This window comes from Ambystoma mexicanum, chromosome 6q, assembly GCF_040938575.1.
Source record: "Ambystoma mexicanum isolate Mex_15411 chromosome 6q, UKY_AmexF1_1, whole genome shotgun sequence".
Taxonomy (NCBI): domain Eukaryota; kingdom Metazoa; phylum Chordata; class Amphibia; order Caudata; family Ambystomatidae; genus Ambystoma; species Ambystoma mexicanum.
The window spans coordinates 1077976295-1077999187 of NC_090937.1; the positions used below are offsets into that span (position 1 = coordinate 1077976295).

The 22893-nt window shown below is 45.8% G+C and overlaps 1 protein-coding gene across 4 annotated transcripts in view; it reads right to left on the bottom strand.

The window, feature by feature from the left end:
- EXOC1 (exocyst complex component 1) overlaps nucleotides 1-22893 on the bottom strand; it is a 791619-nt gene that overhangs the window by 369833 nt on the left and 398893 nt on the right. For all 4 annotated transcript variants that reach the window (XM_069631625.1, XM_069631623.1, XM_069631624.1 and 1 more), the window contains one exon: nucleotides 22590-22739. In XM_069631625.1, the coding sequence (XP_069487726.1) occupies nucleotides 22590-22739 (150 nt within the window). The remainder of the gene's footprint in view (nucleotides 1-22589; nucleotides 22740-22893) is intronic.

Below are 22893 nucleotides of genomic sequence, written 5' to 3' on the forward strand. Positions count from 1 at the left end.
GTTTCCGCTGCAGAAACCTGAACAGGGAAGATCGTTAGATTCGCCCCACTGGGCCTGATGATTGGTGGGGATACCCTTCGCCATTTAGGTTAAGACCTTACAATGGACCTAGAAACCCGATATGAAGCCAACTTTCCTACTCTTCTTTCAAACTTCTGAGCCGATCTAGCAAAATGGCAAAAACTCACAATATCCTGGCTTGGGAGGCTCAATGCTGTGAAGATGGTGTGTCTGCCCAGATTCTTGTACCCATTCCAAATGCTCCCGTTCAGACTTTCCAAACCCTTCTTAGTTGAGGTAAAAAGGGCAATCCTGAGATTTCTATGGCAAGGAAAGAAGGCTAGAATAGCATAGGAGATTCTAACTTTGCCCAAAGACAAGGGCGGTGTGGGCATACCGGACTTACAGAAGTATTATGAAGCAGTCCGGGTGAGAGTTCTTGTCCCCCACGGGTAGATTTAGACAACCACAATCTGACCCCAGCCACGTTGGTGGAATGGCTATGGGTCCAGAGAAACAAGCTCATATGCAGAATCAGGGACCACACGATATTGGGCACCATATGGGAGATCTGACAGGAAGGGATTGACATGCGTGGGATCACTTTGTGGCCATCCCCCCTGAGTCACATATGGGCACCAGAGGTCCAAGAGGACATCCCTAATCACGAGAGGTTCCGATCTTGGTTTGCGGCAGGTCTCGAAAGAGTGAGCCAGCTCTGGAGGGGGGACAACTTTATTATGTAGATTTGGAAGAAGCATTAGGGATAGGTCCCCTGCAGTTTTTCCCTTCCTTCAGCTTAAAAGACATCTTTACAAGGGAAACATTGAGAGAAAAGGTCCAGAGAGATCTTTCCCCTTTGGAGGAGCTTCTATACAAAAGGAGAGACTCCAAGGGCCTGATCTCTGCCATGTATAGAACGCTAATAGATTCTGGTAAGGGGACAACCATAAATCTGAGGCTCAGATGGGAAAGAGATCTCGACCTGTGGGTGAAAATATGCCGAGGAGCTTTGCAAGTATTGATGGCGAGCCAGTACAAACTGTACACCATCAAACTACTACACAGGTGGCAATACGTTCCACATGGTATCCGGTCATTTTTTCCCAAAAATGTTTTCGAAATAAAATTATGTCGAAAACATTTTGCTGAATTATTTTTTTTCGAATGTTTTTTTTTATTTATAGTTTTTTTTTGTTTCGTAAGTTAAAAAAAGGGTTAAAAAAACGAGGGCAGGGGGTTGGGGAGGGACCCCCATTTAAAACATTTTTTAAAAAAAGACATTCGAAATATTTTTTTTAGGCGAAATGTTTGACATAATGGCATTCGAAAAAATGTCATTCGAAATAATCACTATAAACCGTTCCACATAGGTTATCAAAGATGTTTCAGTCTATGAGCCCTCTATGCTGGCGCCAATGTGGCGGGAGGGTGGATTATTCGCATATGTGGTGGGGGTGCCCCCGAATTAAGGTGTTTTGGGATGAGGTCCTGGGTTGGATCAGGGAGCTGGATGGGATCCAACTCGTTTGCCGTCCTTTCCTCATACTATTTGGCCTGGAAGAGATTGAAGGGGAGTTCAGGAGACTGACAGGAGTGGCGGCACCGCTGTTACGGACTGCACAGGCTCGTCTTGTGATGTGATGCAAAGGGGCTAAGGTACTGGGAAAGAAAGAATGGATAAATGTCACCACAAATATATGTACAATGGAAAGGATAACTGCAGCCCTTCACGGAAATCCGCGCCAAATGAACTGTTATGGGGTGCATTTATGAACAAGTATATGCCCAACGTCAAGGAGGTTACATAGCACACAGATCGAGGAACCAGATCTCAACAGCTCACTCACTGCATTCGGACAAGGCTAAATCTTAGGTGGACGAAATCTCACCAGAGGTGGCCCAGATTAGAGGTTGGATTATGCCTAAACAGGCGGCCAAAGCCTTCCACTGATAACAGATATACTAACTATCCACACACCACGGCAAGGAGAACAATGGCTAGCAATATAAGCTGGAAGAGTCTCCATTCCACGGGGGGAAGAGGGAGGGAAAGGTGTTGTATTGCAAGTAATGAGGGATTGTTTAGGGGCAGGATGGGCATGACAAGTTTGTATTTATGATATACTCAAAACAATGTTCTTGCAATGTGTGCAATGCTTTGGAAAACCCTAATAAAAGGAATAAAACAAAAAAGAAAGAAGGTTGATAGTTCTTTCAATGTTTCGTCTGCAAATATGGGGAGTCTCCCCTGTAATCAGCCAGTCGTCCAGGTAAGGGTAGACTGGGATTGCCTCCATGCGTAGGTGCGCTGCCACCACAGGCAGTACCTTTGTGAATACCCTTGGAGCGGATGCTATTCCGAAGGGTAGCACTTTGAATTGGTAGTGCTGGTTCGCTATCTTGAATCGCTAAGAATCTTCTGTGTGTTGGGAACATTGAAATATGAAAATAAGCATCTTTCGTATCCAATCTTCACATGTAAATGAGCATGTCATTTTGTAGCAGCTGGTTGTCTATAGATGAATCTGCTACTGGGGTATCTTGTGTGACGGGAGGGTCTGCTACTGGGGGATCTTGTGTGACGGGAGAGTCTATGTTATAGATATCTACCTCTTCATCGCCATAGTCCTGTTCTCTGCCCTCCTGACATGTATAGGTATCTTCAGTGTCAGAGTCTGGGTCATAGAGATTAATAAAGGGTGGGTCCACCTGCGGTTGGATCGTCATGGTATCAGGACGAGCCCTTTTAAGAGGTGGTTGTGGTGTAGGGTCAACTACAGAGGCTTGAGAGACAGAGTCAGCTGTAGTGATCGGTGTTATTTGGAGGTTTTGGAAAGAAGCTGGGTTCTTCTTGAAATAATTCGCCATAAAGGTCATCCTCCTCATGACTCTGTCTATATCCTCACATGTCCATTGAGCCGAGCTTGGGATGGACATAGGGCCTAGTGGGAAAGCCTGAGGTGTGACTGGGGCTAGAGGTGAGGGCTGACCCTTATTCTTTAGGGCTGATGACAAAGATTCCTCTTCCTGGGTAAGTTAATCCCTTTCTTTGTGTGGTTGAGAATCCCTTTCTTTGGGCATAGAGTGGGATTTTCCCTGTGAGAGGTCTTAGAAGAGTGGGTCTTCGACTCCTTCCCCTGCAGTATGCTCTCCAGGATGTGTTTCTTTACCAGATGGGCTAATCCTGACTGTATAGAGTATTTAGCCTTCTTTGACGAGGCATGTCGAACTTCGGCTGTGGGGTGACCCGATGTCTTGTCTGCCAATGTGCGACATTCGGGCGCACATTTAGGCACGTCTGTTCTGTCTTTCGACAGTCGTGCCTGTCATGAGGCAATCGTGACTTCGAATGCCCAGAGGACAGGGAATCTGTGGACCTTTCACTAGACGTTGTGTGTGAGCCCTTGGACGACAAACGCGTTGAGTCATGGCCCTTGGCTGTGTGCTTAGTGGAAGGTGTTGTGTGAACGCTGATGCTGCCGGGGGTTGCCCTGTAACAGGACTGCTGGCCTGTCTGCTGGGGTAGGGGGGTTGTGCTTGGGAAACCGAAGTCTCCCCGTCGCCTTTGCCATCTGAAAACGCATTGTTGTTGCCGTCGCTGTTTGTCCCTACAGTGTCCATGGTGGCCTCGGCCTGCATGGCGTGATGGGCCCCGCGTTTATTCTTTTAACGTCTTCGGTTTAAAGAGCTTACAGGCTCGACAGGTCCCTTTGACGTGATCCTGAGGGAGACAAAGGTTGCAACCAGGTGCTTGTCGACCCTGGGGAATTTTTTGATGCACTTTGGGCAGAACTTGAAAGGGGTTCTATCCATAGTTAAATGAAATGGCAGCTAGGCAAAGATAATGTGTTAAAAGGGGTAAATACATTCTCAATGTCTTCCCCCCTCTCTCCCTACTGAGTGGGCCAAAGCCCGAAGCGGTCCTCCAAGGCCGAAGGATCCGTCGATCTTCACCGATGTTCTAAATGTTATCGATAGTCGTTGAAAGCAAGATATAAAGAATAGGAAGAGTAACTAACTAAAAATTACAAGAGTCTGTGGGAGGATAACACAGAAACGTTATTATTTAAAACGCATCAAATTGCATGGTACAACGGGACATGATGTCCGAGTAACGTGTTTCGTACACACAAGTGCTTGTTTACAATAACATTCAAGATGAAAATCCAGGTAACTCTGCTCTAATTTTGAAAAAAAGAAAAAGGCAAGCTAGGCGGAAAAATGAAGTAAAAAAAATTAATAAAACATTAGAAATTGACACACTAAGAGCACACAAAAAACTTCTGAAATGTACGTAAATGATCGCAACAATATTAATTTGGCAAAAGAAGGTGGCTCTCATTGCATGGAAAATAAGGATAACTAAAACAAAATGACAACAAAATGCCTTCTAGAAAAACCCATAAAGCAAATAGAGGAAACTTGCTTTCCTTATGGGGTAAGGACTGCAATAACATTGAGAAGCCTGCACAACTAAGTATTCACTCTCCAATGCAAAGTGAGGTGCCACATTTCACGTTGGAAAGCACTAATCTGTATGAAGAAAACTTGATTGCTAGTTCGGAGGCTCTTCAGAAAGCCAACAGAAAAAAGGAAGGTAGCCCAGAACATCAACAACTGACATACTTCTCAAGGAAGAAGACGGTTTGTCGCAGAGGAGAAGCCCCTTGCGGTATCCTCTGTTGTCCACATTGGCAGACAGTACAGGAAGACGAACCAAAATATTTTCAGGGAATGACCAAATGACTTACTTTCCCCTGATGATTATGGAAGAACTCTTCAGTGACGGCAGTGAGCAGTTGAACAAATCAGATACTAGAGATTTTAGAGGCAATACCAATGTTATGAAAGATAACATTGAAGGACATTAGTCTGGTGGAATTTGTAAATGTAGAGGTATTCAATCGTTTGAAAAGTCTTTACCATTAAACTTACTAGTTACATTGATTAATCAACACCTGGAATATCTGCAAAACATGGGTTTTGACCTCACCATGATATCTTGAAGAAGGTGGCATATCTATAAATAAGGAGGAAGAGGGCAGGTGAAAGTATAGTGCCAAGCTGCATATAAAATGTCACACAGATAACGAGCAAGCCACAAAAGTTCAACTATATGGGGAAAAAAACAACTCCAGTAGAATAAACAGAAAGCGCCTAGAACTGGCTGCCCAAGGTGCTAAAAAATCATGTTGTGAAGCGTTTCTAACCGTCAAGCTGAACACTTGGCTATCCTGTCAAACTCGAGAGGAAATAATCATTTGATCAGCAATCTTAAAGTAAAAAACAATTGATCTGAAAACATGATTTATATTTATTTCAAGCAACGCTTTGCAGCTTGATGGGTTTACCTCGTATAGGCTCGAAAAAAAGTGGCCTGTACTTCTTATGAATTTAGACGGGAGTGTTTGGGGAAAAGCCAAATTGCAATCGCATTTACTTATATAGATATGCATTACGAAATAGGATCTCCTAGTACCCTCACAGTGTAGTCATCTGCAGAAGGGATTTCAATGCAAGATTGCCAGAAGAGACCAAGGTGTAAAAGGGTCGTAACGGGGTCCTGAATATAATTCCTAGGGCTATCTTAATGAAAAAGATAGTGAACAACAATGGTCGGTTCTGAGTTGCTGCGTTTCAGGATTGGGGCATGAGGAGGATGCATAATAGAAGGAGACAAACCAGGAAAGCGTACCCATTGTGATACTGTTAGTAACCAACACTCGCCATTTCTTTTTTTTTTTATAAGTGCTGCACACATGCAATGTACTAAAACATCAATCTTAAGGTCATGAAACTAGCAACCAACGAAACAGTGTCATCTGGTCACACAGAAACATTTTATAGATTAATGTGGAGTGGTTTGAGACCTTGGCAATTGCAGCGAAAGACATAAAAGTTATGAAATCCAAACAACAATGTGTTAATTTAATAAATAAATGGTTGAGGTGCAAAGATTTGACTACACTATTGATAACCAGGGTGGGGGGGGGGGCAGATGTACTATGCCATTTGGAATTGAAATATAAATCATAGAAAGAAACTTCTAAAACAACTACTGACAGCCCAACCTAGTAGTCCGATTAATTATGCTGCTCAAGAAGATTCATCTTAATTTATGAGAACTGGGTAAAGAATCACACAAAAAATGACTAGACAAATAAGATGGGAGAAGATATTAACCTCTATTTTGGGGATTAATTAACACAATAGTAACCATTCCCTTATTTCTGACAAACTGATTCCGATCAGTGTGGAAACATGGTGTACTTACATACTGTGAGAAACTTAAGGGGATTCTTACTCCTACTCCCCCTGGATCCTCTACGCAGGTAGCCAGATAAAGGCCATTGCTCTTGAATCCTGATCCTGGGGGTGGAGAAGAGAGGGAGGATCACTTTGGTGGAGGTTCATTAAGGATTGGGAGTGAGAGTGGGGAACCCTTGGCCGAGACATGGTACTGCCTTTTCCCATTGATGAAAAACCTAAACCTCCCCCCACCTTTATGGGCTATTATTCGCTAGCTCCCTTCATTTTCCCATACATGACATTTGACAGTAATGGGACGAGGAAGAGGTGACTTGGATATATGCACACTAACCTGCAATTATACCACTTTGGTACTGAGACGAGGGAGAGGGCCTCAGAGAAGTAAGTGCAAAGTGCAAATAGCCAGTGCAAAGACCAGGCATGTCTGACTAATAAGCCGAACTATAGTCAGGCAATCAAAAGGAAGGACACCCACCTGCAACTCCTTTATACGACTCAAGTGTATAAAAAGGCTGTGAACAGGCAGGAGAGGGAGGCGAGACGCTGATGGGAGCCATGGTGAGTTGTGCTGCAGCCGAAGAAGCACACTGAGGAACGAAGCAGATGAGGGTCCGGGCGAGTGTGAAGTGGGAGCAGGAGCTCTGTGGTGCAGAGGCGAAGCAAAGGAAGGAGACCAGATTAGGGGCCATCCTTCATTCCATCCAAAGGGCTGCTCTTTCATCCGTGGCACTGCAAGAGCGCAAGAGTGTCTGAGGGGTGGAGAAAGACCCCCCTGGAAGGAAGACGCCAAGTTTGTGGCCAGCACAATATGGAAAAGGACTTCAAAGTGATTCAGTGAGTTTCCCAGCTCGAGAAACCCGGTGTTACTGTACTGTGCCTAATGAAGTGAACCGCTATTGTTAATGAGGCCAGAGACTTATATAATGGTCGCATGTCTTGTTAAAGGAACAAACACGTTTTTGAAAGCTTCCGAACGATATGAATACTTCCTTCTGAACTAATTTACGTGTCGTTAAAGTGGTCGAAGATCTTGAAAGGAAACTTTTTCAAAAGTCTTCAACCAAGGAATGAAAGTACTATGAACCAATACATATTGAATACCGAGCTAAGAGGGAAATTTAACATTGCAGAAAACCAGTAAAACATTGACTAGTGAAAGTATGTTGCACAACGAATGAACTCGCATCTTGAAGCTGAATATAAGTAAGCAACATAAGACTGTATTAAACCCTGAGCTGCAATTGAATACTATTGAATGATTGTTGCACAATGAAGAAAGCCTAAACATCTAACTTTAATGAGTGAATACAATGAGCGACTGATCCTCACTGAAATGAACAATTCTTATGGTATTTCATTTTTTCGAACTTGCCTTCTATGGTCTTGTTTGCTGTAAAATACATCTGCCACAATACTGCAATGTTTTACATATGTTATGCCTATGCAAGCAAAAATAAAAGTCACTGTACCAGAAAAAAAAAAAATAATAAATAAAATGAGTGAATACAATGTGACAAGGCTACCATTTCAAAAGGGGCGACCGAGAAACCAGAGGAGCCCAAGAGCACACCCTAAACTCAGAAACCAATAAAGGGATTCAAGAAAAGGCAACTTGATGCACAGGAACATGCACCAAGGAACGTGTGTGAAACATTGAAGTCTTGGGGAAGGGATTGCCTTGGCAGGTTTATACATGTTGTCTTGGGATTGGAGTCTCAAGACCTCTTTGTTTGGATTACATCATTTGAAACTTGGGGAAGGGAACCCCAGGAATGGTTTTGAACTATATGCTTTGAACTGGAGAAAGACAAACTTCAAGACTCTTTTTCATGGAACCTTTTTATGCTTGTGGAAGGCGAGCTGAGAGAAGGCTGAGAGCTGGAAGAAGCTCAGAACGTTGAGTTAAACACGGTTTCTTTTGACTGACACGGTTTCTTTTGACTGACAACCCTACACATTTGTTTGTTCAAGTTGTGAGGGCAAGAATAGGTTTTGGACAAAGACTGACTAGTAAGTTGAATGCTTTGACTCAGACTTTCCTTAGTTTCGAAAAGGTCGAGGAACCTCCCCACCCCATTCGCATAGGGCAAGTTAGGCACAGACATGGCACAGAAAAGCTCACACTATCACCCAACAGCACCATCAACATTCACCTACTATACCTACTATACCGCCCCCCAGGCAACACCCCAGACTCCCAGGATAACATCATTCACATCCTCAGCAATAATATCAAAAGCTCCACCAAAACCCTTCTACTAGGGGACCTCAATCTCGGATTCCACGATACTAACGACAAATCTGCAGCCACTCACCAAGGAACTTAATGACCTGGGCTTCACCCAAAAAGTAGAAAGTCCTACTCATGCCAAAGGCCGCATTCTTGATTGGATTGCAGACCATAACTGCCTCTCCACTATCACCTCTAACTCATCATTGCCCTTGACTGACCACAACTGCATCGAGTTCTCTATTCCTATCACCAAAAACCACAAAACTCTGACCCCTGCTAGCGCTGCACAAGTCAGAAGCTCCAAAAAACTCAGAGGATAACCTGCGCCCATACCTCAATACCCCCGAGCTAGCTCCCCCATTCGCTAATGACCCCAATATCCTAGCAACTGTTGGTTTACTGAAGAACTGCAATCCCATAAAAGAGGAGCACTAAAAAACTGGCAATCTGACCCCTGCACCAGTACCAAAAACAATTTCAATCTAATCTCCCACCAATCCAAGATAGCTATCACCAATGCCAAAGCCAACGCTTTCAACACACGAATCTCGAATGCCAAATCACACTCTAAGGAGATCTTTGCCATTTTTAATGAGCTCATCTGGCACCCCCCACCCCCAATACACCAGACGAAATAATCAAAGATGAAGCTTGGTGTACCAGCATTCAAGCCGCCATGCTACACAAAATTGACCTTCTCCAAAAGAAAATCAAAGACCACTGCAAAGCACTTCCTCAACAGACAGGCACTAAACCCACCAACACCCCACCCACCTCGTCCAAGCCCACCATACTTGACTTCTCCTTCAGAGACGTCACTGAATCAGGAGTTATCAACCTACTAAAAAATCTCAAACCCTCCCCCTGTAAAGGCGATATCTGCCCACCAAAACTCGTCAAAGACTGTGCAGACTGTTTTGCGCCACTCTTTACGGCATTCATCAATGCGTCCTTTAAAACCGGCATCATCCCAGCTAACCTCAAAGAGGCCTGGGTCTGGCCTCTCCTAAAAAAAAAAAAAAAACTACTCTCGACCCCTTACAACCAAACAACTACAGACCAATAACCACAGTGCCATTCCTCCTGAAATTACTGGACAAAGCTGCACATTGCCAAATCCAACACTTTCTGGAAACCCACTCCATCCTCGGGACTAGGCAATCAGGCTTCCGGAAAGGACATGGCACAGAAACAGCCCTGGTGGATCTGAAGAGTCAGATCACCCAAATCATGGACACAGGCAAGCCTGCTCTTCTGCTCCTTCTAGATCTCTCAGCCGCTTTCGATCTGGTTGATCACAAGACTCTCACTTCATACCTCACACACTCACCCAACTGCTCTAAAGAATCTGCTCTCTGGATCACCCACTTCCTAGAGCGAAGAGCCATGAAAGTCTTCTCGGACATCGCCAACGCCACCCCCATGACAATCCACTGCGGGGTCCCTCAAGGATCATGCACTGCACCCACACTCTACAACTTATTCACCAAGCCCCTCTTTGACAAACTCGACTCATACAGCATCACATACACGAACTACGCGGACGACACACAAGTACTTCTACCCCTTTCAGGATCATACAACGAAGACGCCAAGGCACTCCACACAATCTACTCCATCATCAAGGCATGGATGGCAGTTAATGGCCTTTGCCTCAATGGTGACAAGACTGAAATCATGATAGTAGGTCAACAGAACACCCTAGACAAACTTGACAAACTGTACGCTAACTTCTCCATTGACAACTCCATCATCCCTGTATCCACAGCCGTAAAGACACTGGGAGTATACCTTGACTCCTCACTATCTATGACTAGACAAGTCAGCGCAATCACTTCCTCATCTGCGCACACCACCAAACTCATAAACGCCATTAAGCCTTACCTCACCAAACCCAACTGACTCTCTATAGCGAGAGCAACCATTGGAGCCAAATAGGACTACTGCAATGCACTCCTAGCAGGCACATCAGCCAAAAACCTAAAAAGACTACAAGTCATGCAGAACAATGCTCTCCGGGCCGCTCTTAGTATCCCAAGAAGAGAGCATATCACCCATGCCAGGCACTCCGGCCAATGGCTCCCGGTCAAAGAACGGATCACTCTCAAAATCCTCACCCTCACACACAAATGCCTCTCTCTCTCCGCCTTGTCCTATCTATCAGAAAACATCTTCAAACCATCCTCCTCCCGTCCCACCAGGACGCAATACTCCAACCTACTCTGCATCCCACACATCAAAAAAGCCAAAGCCAGAGGTCTAACTTTCCCCTACATCGCAGCCAAGACCTGGAACGCTCTTCCTGCAGACATTAGAGCGGAAAACTCACTCCCTATTTTTCGCCGGAAACTGAAAACCTCATTCCTTGCAAAATAATAGGAAACTCTCAGGAATCCATGTAAATATACTGCATTGCTAAAGTGTACATGTCTACTGTAAATATTGTATTTGTAGGAAAAATATTATATCCTATGTAACTAAGATATTGTCTGTAACAAGCGCCACGATGCCCCCGGGCTGACGTGCGCTCTACAAATCTGAATAAATAAATAACCATCCTGGCATTTAAATTCATAAATATCTAGTCTGTTGTCTGTGTCTTGCTTCATGATGGCTTCACAATACATACACATTTCTGGATGGAAAACTGCTCTTTCTCTCAAAATGAGAGACAGAGAAATTTGGGGAAGGTGGATATGGAATGCCCAGACTTCGATGAAGTTTGGGGGATAACTAAAGTAATGAAAGGATCAAGAGCCCTGGGACTGGACAGTCGTTCTAATGGGGCACTAAAACCTAGGCAGAATTATGGGCGCAATTCCTTACCCCCTTGAACAGAAAATGTATAATTGACAAAATATCACTGAGTATTTGGAAATCAGTGCAGATAATTCTGATATTTTAAAAAGGGAAAGAGAACTGACCCCAGCAGTTATAGGTTTAATGCCCTTTTAGACAGCGTTAGTCAAATTGTTGCCACTATCATACTTAACAGATTAAAAGAATGCACTAAGGAGGTCAAGTTGTTCCCACTAAATCTGATCCACTGCCCCTAATTTATTGGTCTTTAAAGCTTTGACTAAAAAGCCTAGACTAAAAATAGCCCCAATTTTTGTGGCCTTTGCTGATTTTTCTGCAGCTGTAGATACTATCTGCCGAAATTGCCTTTGGAGTAAACTCAGTAAAAGAAGTCTAGACGAAATTTGGATAGCATATATTAAGATGCTTTGTACTGATACCTCTGTTAAAGTTCAACTAGACAGATTAGACCATTTTACCCACGGCATAGTGACAAATAAGGGATTGAAACTCCTTGCTCAATTCCTATCTGGCCCATTTACATGACGAATTCAAAAAGGAAGAACTAGTACTGTAAAAGCCATGTTGGTTAGGCAGCCTATAAGGATGACATTCTGCTGTACGACCACAAAGAGAGAGGCCTGCAAGCAGCCCTCAATGCCTTGAATTATTTTGCAAATAAAAATCATTGGATTGTCAGCAAAACAAAAATTATGATTTTCTCCAACAAAAAAACTAATAAATATACATGGTTTTTAACCTCTGTGAAGCTATAAGTAGTATTAGAGTACTCCTACCTGGGGATAGAGGTTAACAATAAGCTCAAACCAAAGAATGTGTGGGGGGGCGGTGTGCTTGAGAGCCCAAGCACGATGGCCACAGGATGACGGAGCTGTGATACAGGCAAGCTTTGGCGCCGGATTTTATCCTGCTTTGAACGATGGAATCCGATTTACACCATTGGATACCGACAGCTCTGGTGCCAAAGCATGCATGGATGCCCCGGGGTGCCCTGTGAGCCTTGATCTACACTGTGGGCGCTTTGTTATCTGCAGCGGCCGTGCGTCCTCTCGCACGCCAAATCACCACGCTGGCATTGTCTGAAGGAGGCCGGCATAGTGGGAGGACTCCAGGCTGGTATGTGTTGCGGCGCTGGGATATAATGGGTGCTGCCTGATGCCGGTATAATGGTACCAGAAGAGGTGAACAAGTGCACGACTTGCTGCCGACAAAGTGCGCCTATTGCCTTGTTCAGATGTGGGCTGCCCCGGGCTTGAGCTGGAGGGGGGGGGGGAGGAGGTCAGCTGCCTGCTGTGGAGCTGGTGGTGCCGAGCGACTTCTATGCTCAGTGGAGAGGAGTGCCATCCCCCACTGACTGCTTGATAATGTTGATGATTGATCAGCTCTGGGGTACTGCAGAGGTTATACAATGCAGCTTTACTGGGTGCAAAGTGCTGACTGGAGGAAGCAGGCAGGATTGCGGCAAGTTGCACGGCAGGCCCAAAGCCTGCACCGTAAGTGGGGTGGACCACGCTGGCGGACAGCAGTGTTGCGCCTATCTGCCCTGTTATCAGGGACTGCAGAGGATTTGTGTCTGGTGGCAGGGGGCATTCGACAATGGACTTGGGGAGAGCAGAGCTACGGCCCACACAGTGTCGCCTTGTGGCGGCGTGGGGTCAGTGGAGAGTGTGGAGGCGGGCGCGCCCTACCCCGCAGCCTCAAGATTTGCAGCCCAAATGGGTGCACGAAGCACTCGCATCCAAGCAAGAAGAATGCCACAACAGATGGGTTCCTGAGCGCTGTGCATCGGCAGCGGGTAGACTGTTTTGAATCGCTGGCAGATGCACCAGCACTAGCATTGCTGGTCCAAAGCGGTGGCCTAATCTGAGACCCTGAGGCCCGGGGAGTTTAGAGGAGGCCATACCCGGAGGGGGACACCTTCTTGACAGACAGTGAAGTGGGAGCTGACAGGGACACTCTATGGGGGGGAGCCCTGAAGCAGGCTAACATCAAGAACCCGAGGCCCGGGATAGCAGAGTGCCCTCCCCACCTAGCATGAACAACATGAAAGAAGAGACCGGGACGATGTTCACGCTCCTGCTTCACTGAATACTGCCTCCAACCGATATCTGCGCACGAGACCGGAGCAGCATAGGCTGTGCGGCCTTCCACACTGGCCGACAGGGGTACGGCTCCTGAATTTCACAGACCCTGAGGTGACTCGAGGATGATGCTGGCGCTGGCGCCTCTGGCCCTTCTATTGTCGCTGGTGTGCAGTTGCTGGGTGCCCACCCTTCCTTCTGGGCGTGCTACAGGCCGCTGCCGTTCCCGCTTCTGACAGCGCTGAGGACCCTGCCTGTGCCGCCGTGAGCCACTCATCTCGAAGGCGCCACAAGCTGGACATCCAGACCCAGCTACATGCAATACTGGCCAAAATGAAAATAATAGGAAACTAACAGTGCCGTCCAAGATATAAAACGGGACCTGCAGGAGGTACACACCCGGCTGAATGCGCAGGCGGAACGAATGACTGACAACGAGCAGCGCATCAGCAGACTGGAAGATAATTATGAAACAGCTGCCATGAAATATGAATGGCTTGATTACATGCCAAAATGGAGGATCAGGAAAACAGGTCCCGGCATAATAACCTCTGCCTAGTGAGCATAGCGGATACAAATGGAAGGCACGATCTGGAGTCATACATCTGTGGCTTCCTGTAAGACAAACTCCATATGGACAACCCGAGGAACAACATCATCGAAAGGGTGCACAGGGCCCATGTCCGCAAACCCGCTGCTGGAGAATGACTGCATATCATAACTTAGTGCCTCCTTAACTTCCAGCACAAGCTGGCAATTCTTAAGGTGTTTTCGGGCTGTGGGGACAGTACGAGTGGGCAGCTCAGCTATTCAATTGTTCAATGACTATTGTATAGAGGTCTCACAACACAGGAAGGAACTTAATCCCCTATTTGATGCACTAAAGGGCACAGAGCACAGATTCTACCTGAAGTTTCCAGCTGTCTGGTGCATTCGGCTTGATCGACAGTGGCACTCGTTTTATGACCCAGAAGAGGTCTGACGCTTTTTGAAATTTCGAGACTTGGTGACCACTGATTTCCCGAATGTAGATGTTGGGGATGTGCAGGTTGGTCGTGTGTCGCAACTGCCGCAGCACCAGTGGCGACTGAAAGGGAGATGGAAGAGAGCAGGCAGGGGGGTTGCCAGGCCCAGACCGCCGACAAGAAAGGACAGTGAAATTAAGGTGTGGGGGTACTCTCACCATTGATGGCACAAGGCTGGGGTGATCGACAATGAACACTTTTGCATGACATCTACCCCTGTACTGGAGACGCTGGGTTCCCTGGGTTGGCACCCATCGCTGCACAGGATTTGCTGTGCCGCCTCCAACTGAAAGTTGTGTAATCATTCCACCCTGTATTATTGCGAACTGCACAGATGGGGATAGCATACACTGCATTGCTCGACACACTGGGCTCGTCTGAACCTCCCCGGTTTCATGTGTGCCATGACCATGTACTGGTTTAGTAAGACTACCAGCGCTCCCTCAGCTAGGGCACCTCTATGCATGGGGAAAGCAGGCGGTCAATTGACCTAACCCGTTAGGCCCCAGGCATGCTCTATTCTAGCTCTGTATTGGGAAGCAGTTTACCAATTCCAATGTTTTCTTGTTTGGGGTGTTTTCATTGTTGGGGTTCACGGTACATATATGCCTCTGTTATTTCTGAATTTATGGTTGGCAGTATCAGTGACTAACACCTCAGTTTATAGTGATCAGGTCTCGCTATTTAGGATGATATGACCACACTCACAATTGTAACGCTTAATATACAGGGACTGGGCCATCCCATCAAAATGAGGCAGATGCTAAACTTCATGCGGAATGTCCAGGGTGACATAATATTCCTACAAGACACATCTCAATGCAGCCTAGTCTGAGAAATGGAGTCGCCGATGGGTTGGTGTAGCGCACCACTCCCCCTGTCAAGGGAAAAGAGGGGCCTCAATATTAATCAACAGGCGCATACCCTTTCAGGTGCTCGATGCGCAGGCATACAAGGAGGGACGCTACATCTTGCTCCAGGGCCACATCCAGCAACAGCCTATTACACTACTCAACATCTGTGTGTCTACAGCTGACACACTGGCCTTTTTCACACACCTTCACCAAATATGCATGCTATTTGCCCCCCCCCCCCCCCGACAGTGCTGTGGGGGCATGAATGTTGTTTTGGACCCGCTGCTGGATCACCAGAGCACACATGGCCTCCGGCAATATGCTCCGTAAAAGGGCCACCCTTAGCTCCCTTATGGACGATCTTAGGCTCAAGGATGTTTGGCGACTCACAGTTGGGGGGGTGGAGCGACTACACTTTCTATTCCAACTGTCAGGGTAGCTATTCCAGAATAGACTATGGGCTGGTCCCGCCCAACACCACTCACCTGATTAAAAAATGAGAAATTCTCACCAAGACCCTGTTGGATCATGCACCAGTATTCCTGCGCTTGACGCTACCTGATGTCCCACACAGAATGCCGTCATGGCGGCTAAACTTATCAGCCCTGGGGTATCCGGACTTCCTTGAGCATTTACAAGGGGGTGTAGACAAACCTATCCCGGAGTACACTGCACATGCATGTTGGGATGATTTCAAAGCTTATATGCGCGGACAGTGCATCTCACGATGGTCTCCCAAGTTTAAGAACTGGGGAGAAAGGGAGGCGCAGCTAAGGGTTGACATACTAACCTTTGACAAGCGTCATAAGCGCACACAAGAGCCCAAACCTATGCGCGCCTACACAGACTTCGCGCAGAACTCAACGGATTTCCTCTACCCATGCCCAAAAATCATTCACAAGCTGGTCTGAGACGTTCTTCCAGGAAGGTGATAGACCTTTATACTTTATGGCACTCGCATTGCGTAACAGGCAAATGGCACAAATTATAGACTCCATCCGGGATCAGGGGGGGCCGTTCTGACGGGTAATGGAAATATCAATTCTCAGTTTGCAGACTACTATAGCGCACTATACACTAAACATGAACATGTCTTTGCATCGAAAAATGTACATCGAGGTGATGTTACATCAAATCTTTTTTAGTGAAAGAAGTTTCAGCGACTTTCCATACATAAAGTGGAAAGTGTTTATATATCGAAACCCTTTCATCGAACAGAGTTTCGTTATATAAACACTTTTCATTTATTGAGTGGAAAATTGCTGAAACATGCATAACATTATAACGTTACAGTCGATTAAAACAAATAATCTAATCCTGCACTGGACAGCTCCCTCTAACTTCTGTAGTGTCAGCGAGTCCACTTGAGACTTTTATTTTAATTTTGCCCCCACCCAAACATCCATATATCTATTTGAGAAAAAAAATGTTCTTTGAAAGATTTTTTTCGATGGAAAAATCTTTCAATTAACATTTTTCGATGAACATCACTTCGATGAAACAACTGTAGATGAAGACTATATACCCATGAACATCACAAAGCGCAGCATATCAGCAACTTTCTTGCAACTGTCACGCTGCCCAAGATCAGAGCGCCGCTGATAAATAGTCTTCAGGCTCCAAACATGGCAGCAGAGTTTATTCGGGCCATCAAATCCCTCGCCGCGGGCAAGGCGTCGGGCCCTGATGGGCTGTCCATAGTCCTATTTAAGGCGCTGGCAGACAGACTATCGTCAGTTTTGGAATCAACATATGCCAAAGCGTGTAAATGTGGCAGACTCCCATCTAAAATGCTTGCTGTTAACCTGCTAACATTGTAGTCTTCCATAAAAAGGGCCGCTACCCAGAGGTCTTTGGGTCTTACAGGCCTATTTCGTTGATTAAGGCCGACGCCAAGATACTCGCAAAGTGTCTGGTGCAACGAATCGAGGGGATACTTCCACTTCTGATCCACAGGGATCAAACAGGCTTTATCCGCCATAGACACCCTGCCAACAATGTGCAAAGGCTGCTGCATATCATTGCCACAGGGGCAGATCCAGGTGACGCAGTCCTAACCCTAGACGCCGAAAAGGCATTCGATAAAGTCCACTGGGACTTTATGTTTCGAGTGCTAGATAGATATGGGTTCCCCACAGTATTTACAAACTTGATCAGGCTACTGTACACCAACCCAGTGGCCTCGGTGGTCACGAATGGGATCACATCAGCCCCCTTATCCCGGCACACAGCAGGCACGCTCCAAGGTTGCCCCATGTCCCTTCTTCTGTATGCCCTTGTGAACCTCTGGCGAACAGTCTTTGCATGGAATCATCAGGCTTGCAGAGGGGGTCGGAGGAACATTGAGTATCCCTATATGCAGACGACCTGCTTGTTTATGTCAGCAACTGTACAGCCTTGCTACCGCGTCTGCAGTACCTATTGCAGGAATGTGTCCCCATGGCCAGCTACAAAATTAACTGGGATAAATCAGAGATCCGTGCGTTGCTTCCAGACATTCTCCATTGGACCCCGTGGAATTGCCCCCTTTATGCTCCAAGCACCTCAGCATAAGCGCTACCATGAGCGAGCTGTTGGAACTACACTATCCCCTGATTCTCCATAAAATGAAGCAGAGCCTGCCAGGTAGGTCTCCCTGACCCTGTCCCTTACAAGCAGGATCAACGATTTCAAAATGAACTCCCTATCAAAGAGGGCATATCTGGTCACCATGCTGCCCTTAACTCTCACTCTGCCAATGTTCAAAGAATTAGATGCACATATTGCTAAACGTGTATGGTGGGGCAAGAGGGCACGGCTCAAACTGGAAGTGATGCAAGCCACCAAAGTAGATGGGGGGCTGGCTCTTCCATCTTGGAAGCTATACTATCAAGCCACCCAAGTATGCTGGGCCAAACGGTGGCTTAATCGGAGAACGGGAACATCTTGAAAGCAATAGAGCTGTCTTTATTGGCTCTGTACTCCCCAACGGAGATCCTTGCCATTTAACCAGCTAAGCTGCCTGGCCAGATTAAGGCGCATCCGATTATCGGGCTGAAGCTCGCTCAGAGGCAGAGGATAAGGACTACACTGGGCACACCCGTCCACACTGCACTGACTTGGATCAGCATCAGAGCACTCTTGTCATTTGGTCTTGATCAGAAATTGCACCCTAAGCAAGACACTGTTTGGCGACACGTCAAGGGATACCCCCCTTTCCTTTCCAGAGGCTAAGCGGATCCTGGAAATGGGGGAGTCTGATTGGCGTGGGTATAGGACTTTGCTGTCCATGCTCAACACATACACTACCGAGTAATATCGTCCCGAACGTGGGCAAATTGGAAATCGAGCGCAATGTGGCTGCCTTCCCGCACCTATGCATGTTTTATGCTATACGGAATAGGGAGATCCAATTTCAATGATTCATAGACTGTATTACACGCCCAGTAAGATTTATAAGATCGGGCTAACACACCAACATGCTGGCAGCGTTGTGGGAGTCAGGGCTCTATAGGGCACATTCTTTGGTCATGCCCGCTGTTAGAGGCGTACTGGCGCATTGTACACCGGCATGTAATGCACATTGTCGGCGCGTGGCTTGAATGGGCGCCGGAATCTATGTTATTTGGAGGTCAGAGGGATGAGTGGCATGAGGATCCATTAATATGCAAATTGATCCAAGTGATGCTCTTCACGACCCATATGATGCTAATTTTACACTGGAAAGCTGAAACCCCACCCTTCTTCCTAAACTGTTTACTGGAACGTAGTACTTATAAGCGACCTATAAGCGACTCTCGGGTTCTAGACAGGTGGACTGCTTCTGGGAGATTGTAGATCCCTATGTTTAATTAGCCTGCCCTTGTGTTTCATGGGGGGACACCCGCTCGCCTATTTGACTATGTGGTTGGAGGTCAGGGGTGGTAAAGAATAACAGCTAAAGGTGTCAGAGGGTCTTTGACGAGGGTATAGTCTCTTAACATATTTTGTATGCACTCTAATGCGCACCAGGCAGGGAATGGCCATGCCTGATGCATAGAAGGAGACCTGGAACTCACGGATCCTTTCCCACACAGGACTTAGTGTCAGGTGCAAAACGGGATTGGCTGGCAATTGACTTCTGGTTCGATCATACTGTAATTACTGCTGATTGTATGTACTAGGGTGCGAGGAGGGTGAGGGGGTGATGAGGGCGGGGATAGGGAAACGGTTTTGGTTTATTGCAGTAAGCATGTAAAGTTTCGCACTTGCCGCAGGACTGGCCACAACACGACCGCATGTTATCTGTTCTAATTTGGATCTCTATGATGTTGTGTCAACACTAATGTTCGGCAAATAAAAAAATTAAAACATGAATATGGGACAAGAGAGCGTCAAAGTGTGCAACCTTAAGGGCAGTAATAAGAGAACAGGACAAAAGATCCAGAGGTTTCACTTTAGCCCCTTTAAAAGGGTTGTATTTCCATACATGTGTTCCATCCATTTTACATGGTTTGGAAAGTTAATCTAGTCACTCTGTAACTGGCTTCAACCATCTTGAGGCTCGATTTTGGCGATCTAGTCTAGGTGTACCAAATAGCACTCCACTGGCTCAACTTAAATACGAGTTGGGTCTCTCTTCTCTCAGCACTGAATTCTCGTTTCACAGAGGAACATCAACTATGAGAATATATGAGGCAGATGATCGACACACTGGAGTTTTAGAGGTAGCTTTTAAAATAGGAAACAATGTGAGGAACTGAATAGGCAATGTATAGACAAGGTTGAATTCATTCCTAATTTGAAATTTTTAAGAAAATAGCTAGACTTTGGCATTGGAATTGTAACAGTGAAGACCTTCACTCATTGAAGCTTAGCACGAAACACTTAAATATCTCCTGGGTTTCTATGTCTGGCCGTTTTAGCTGCTACACTTTCCTGATGAACATTACAGAAGGACATACATGACATTTGAATTAAATTTACTGGAGACCACCAAGATCATGGGGCCCAGAAAGAAAATTCCAAAACAGAAACGATTTTGTTGCCTATGTTATAACATGGAACAACTTGAAATGTTAAAATCTGTTCCTTAATTGCACATACACCACTCAGGTCTGCCATCGTTAATTTGGGAAATGCTTTCTTTCATAATTATGAAAATAGGGGACATGGGGTTTTTCTGGAACAGATGTATGTATGACAGACAGGTTGGCTTAATCACTGTTATATTAAACGTAGTAAACTTCAATGTGGATAGTCGCTCAACTTTACGGTGTTTACACACTTTAGGAGCAGCCTGTTCACTCTCATGTCTCCAGCTTGAGGTGATAAACTAAGTGCGAGCCAGTCTGCAGGCTAGTCACTGCCCTCTGTGGTTTTCCCTTACCATGAGCCTTCTACTCACTTCCTTTGATAAAGTCATAGTTTCGTTTTTATGCTGCTACATTCCCAGAAACACTGGATGTATTCAGGGAAACCCATACCTGGGGGCTCCCAAATATGTGTCGCCCCAAATATGATGTGTCACATCACATTATGCTGAGGAGGAGAGAGGCTCTGGGGAATCCATCCTACCTATAAACACTTAATGGGTTTGTTTGTGGTAGTCTGGGTTGCTTCCCCAGACCACCACAGCCTTCTGGTCCCTCTCAACCTGCCTTCCAGAGATGAGGATGTCAAAGTGAGGATATTTGCCTATGGAAAACAGGGTACATGACAACGAGGAACAGACAAAGAGGAATGTAAGAACCCCCAGGTGGCACATCCATATTATTATAATTGATATACTGTACGATTAGAGCTGGTCACAGAACCAATTGAGAAATAGCAGGCACAAAAGTGAAAAATGAAAGGGACAGTGCTTTACAGTTCAACCGCTAAAATGCATTTCGAAAGACACTTAAGCATTGTGGCTTTAAATCATCTTCGCTGGCGACAATGCGCTTCCTTCCTGGTTTGGTAAAATGTACTCACTTGACCCCACAGAATATTCAAAACGTTATTTTAGGTGCAAATCTCCCTATGTGAAGAATTAAGAGATGAGACGCTGATGAAGAGTAGATTGAGTTGAAAGTACGCTAGAAATCAAACCTGACATGGATCAGATTCTCTACCAATTTGTATTCGGAGTGCCTTTCCCCTGAATAATCTTGCATGGCTTGTTCCCGATGCTAGTCAGCAATTTGAATTCCAGTTTTTTCAACTTAATATTGTATCCTTCCTATGTACCACTGAGTTGGGTTGTTCTAGAACATGCTATTTACAGAGCTTTCAAAATGCAAAATTAGATTGGCAAGTACTATATTATAGCAAATACGTTATTAGTATTGTTAGGTAAACCAATTGCCTGTTTCTAGTCTGCATGGCTTGAAGGCTACACAAGCTTCTTATTGCAGCTAAGTCTTATTGTGCAAACATGCCTCAAGTCAAAGGGAGAAAAATGGTTTCGGAAGATATTCCTGTGTTGGGCTTGGCATCAGTCTTCACAGGAAGCAGTTGCAATGACGCTAGCAATCTCATAGTTCTCTTTGCTGTATCACTGAGCCATATTACAGCAATCAGGAAGGCTCCGCTGGGAAAAGTAGCTGTGCTTCTCAAACGTGGGTTGTTTTGGCAGCAGAAAACAGCAAGTCCTTTGTGCTGCAACAAATCAAGTCTGTCCTGGATAGTCCATCAGTCCCAGGAAGGACGGAAGGACGGAAGGACGGAAGGAAGGACGGAAGGACGGAAGGACGGAAGGAAGGACGGAAGGAAGGACGGAAGGACGGAAGGAAGGACGGAAGGACGGAAGGACGGAAGGACGGAAGGACGGACGGAAGGACGGAAGGAAGGACGGAAGGACGGAAGGACGGACGGACGGAAGGACGGAAGGACGGACCTTCCTTCCTTCCTTCCTTCCTTCCTTCCTTCCTTCCTTCCTTCCTTCCTTCCTTCCTTCCTTCCTTCCTTCCTTCCTTCCTTCCTTCCTTCCTTCCTTCCTTCCTTCCTTCCTTCCTTCCTTCCTTCCTTCCTTCCTTCCTTCCTTCCTTCCTTCCTTCCTTCCTTCACACTGCCCTAGGAACTACAAATTTTTCTGTATTCCTTCATAGGATGATTTCTCCAAACGAAGTAGAATGAATCAGTCTACATAATCCCACAAACTTTTATATAGAAATTGGAATATGTACATTGCCTATACCATAGGGTGCAGTGCATAGCAGGAACACACATAATACTTCCCATACTTCCCACCATAGCCCAGGCCAAAGTGGTGACATTACTTAAAATGTTCACAACACTTATGGCGCCATTTAGAAAAAAGAGAAATGGGAAAAATCGTATATTCAACTTTGCCTCCACATACCTTTGCAAGTCCATCATATTTTGTATAATCAGTGTTCTTCAGCCACTCCATTAACTTGGCATAATGAAGTAAGTCTCTGTGAAAAGGATGGTGACTAGGCAATGTCAAATCCACAGAGTGCTGGACAAGGGTGGAGTTCTGATCACAACCCTAAAATGTATAAAACAATGGATTATCAGTGGTTAAACAAAGGACTGGACAATTTGCAAAGCAATGAAAAGCTTAAGACTCAAGAGATACAGATGTTATAAAGCGAACATGAAGGCAAGCGAGGGAACTCAATCTGACAGCAGCCTCCAGAACA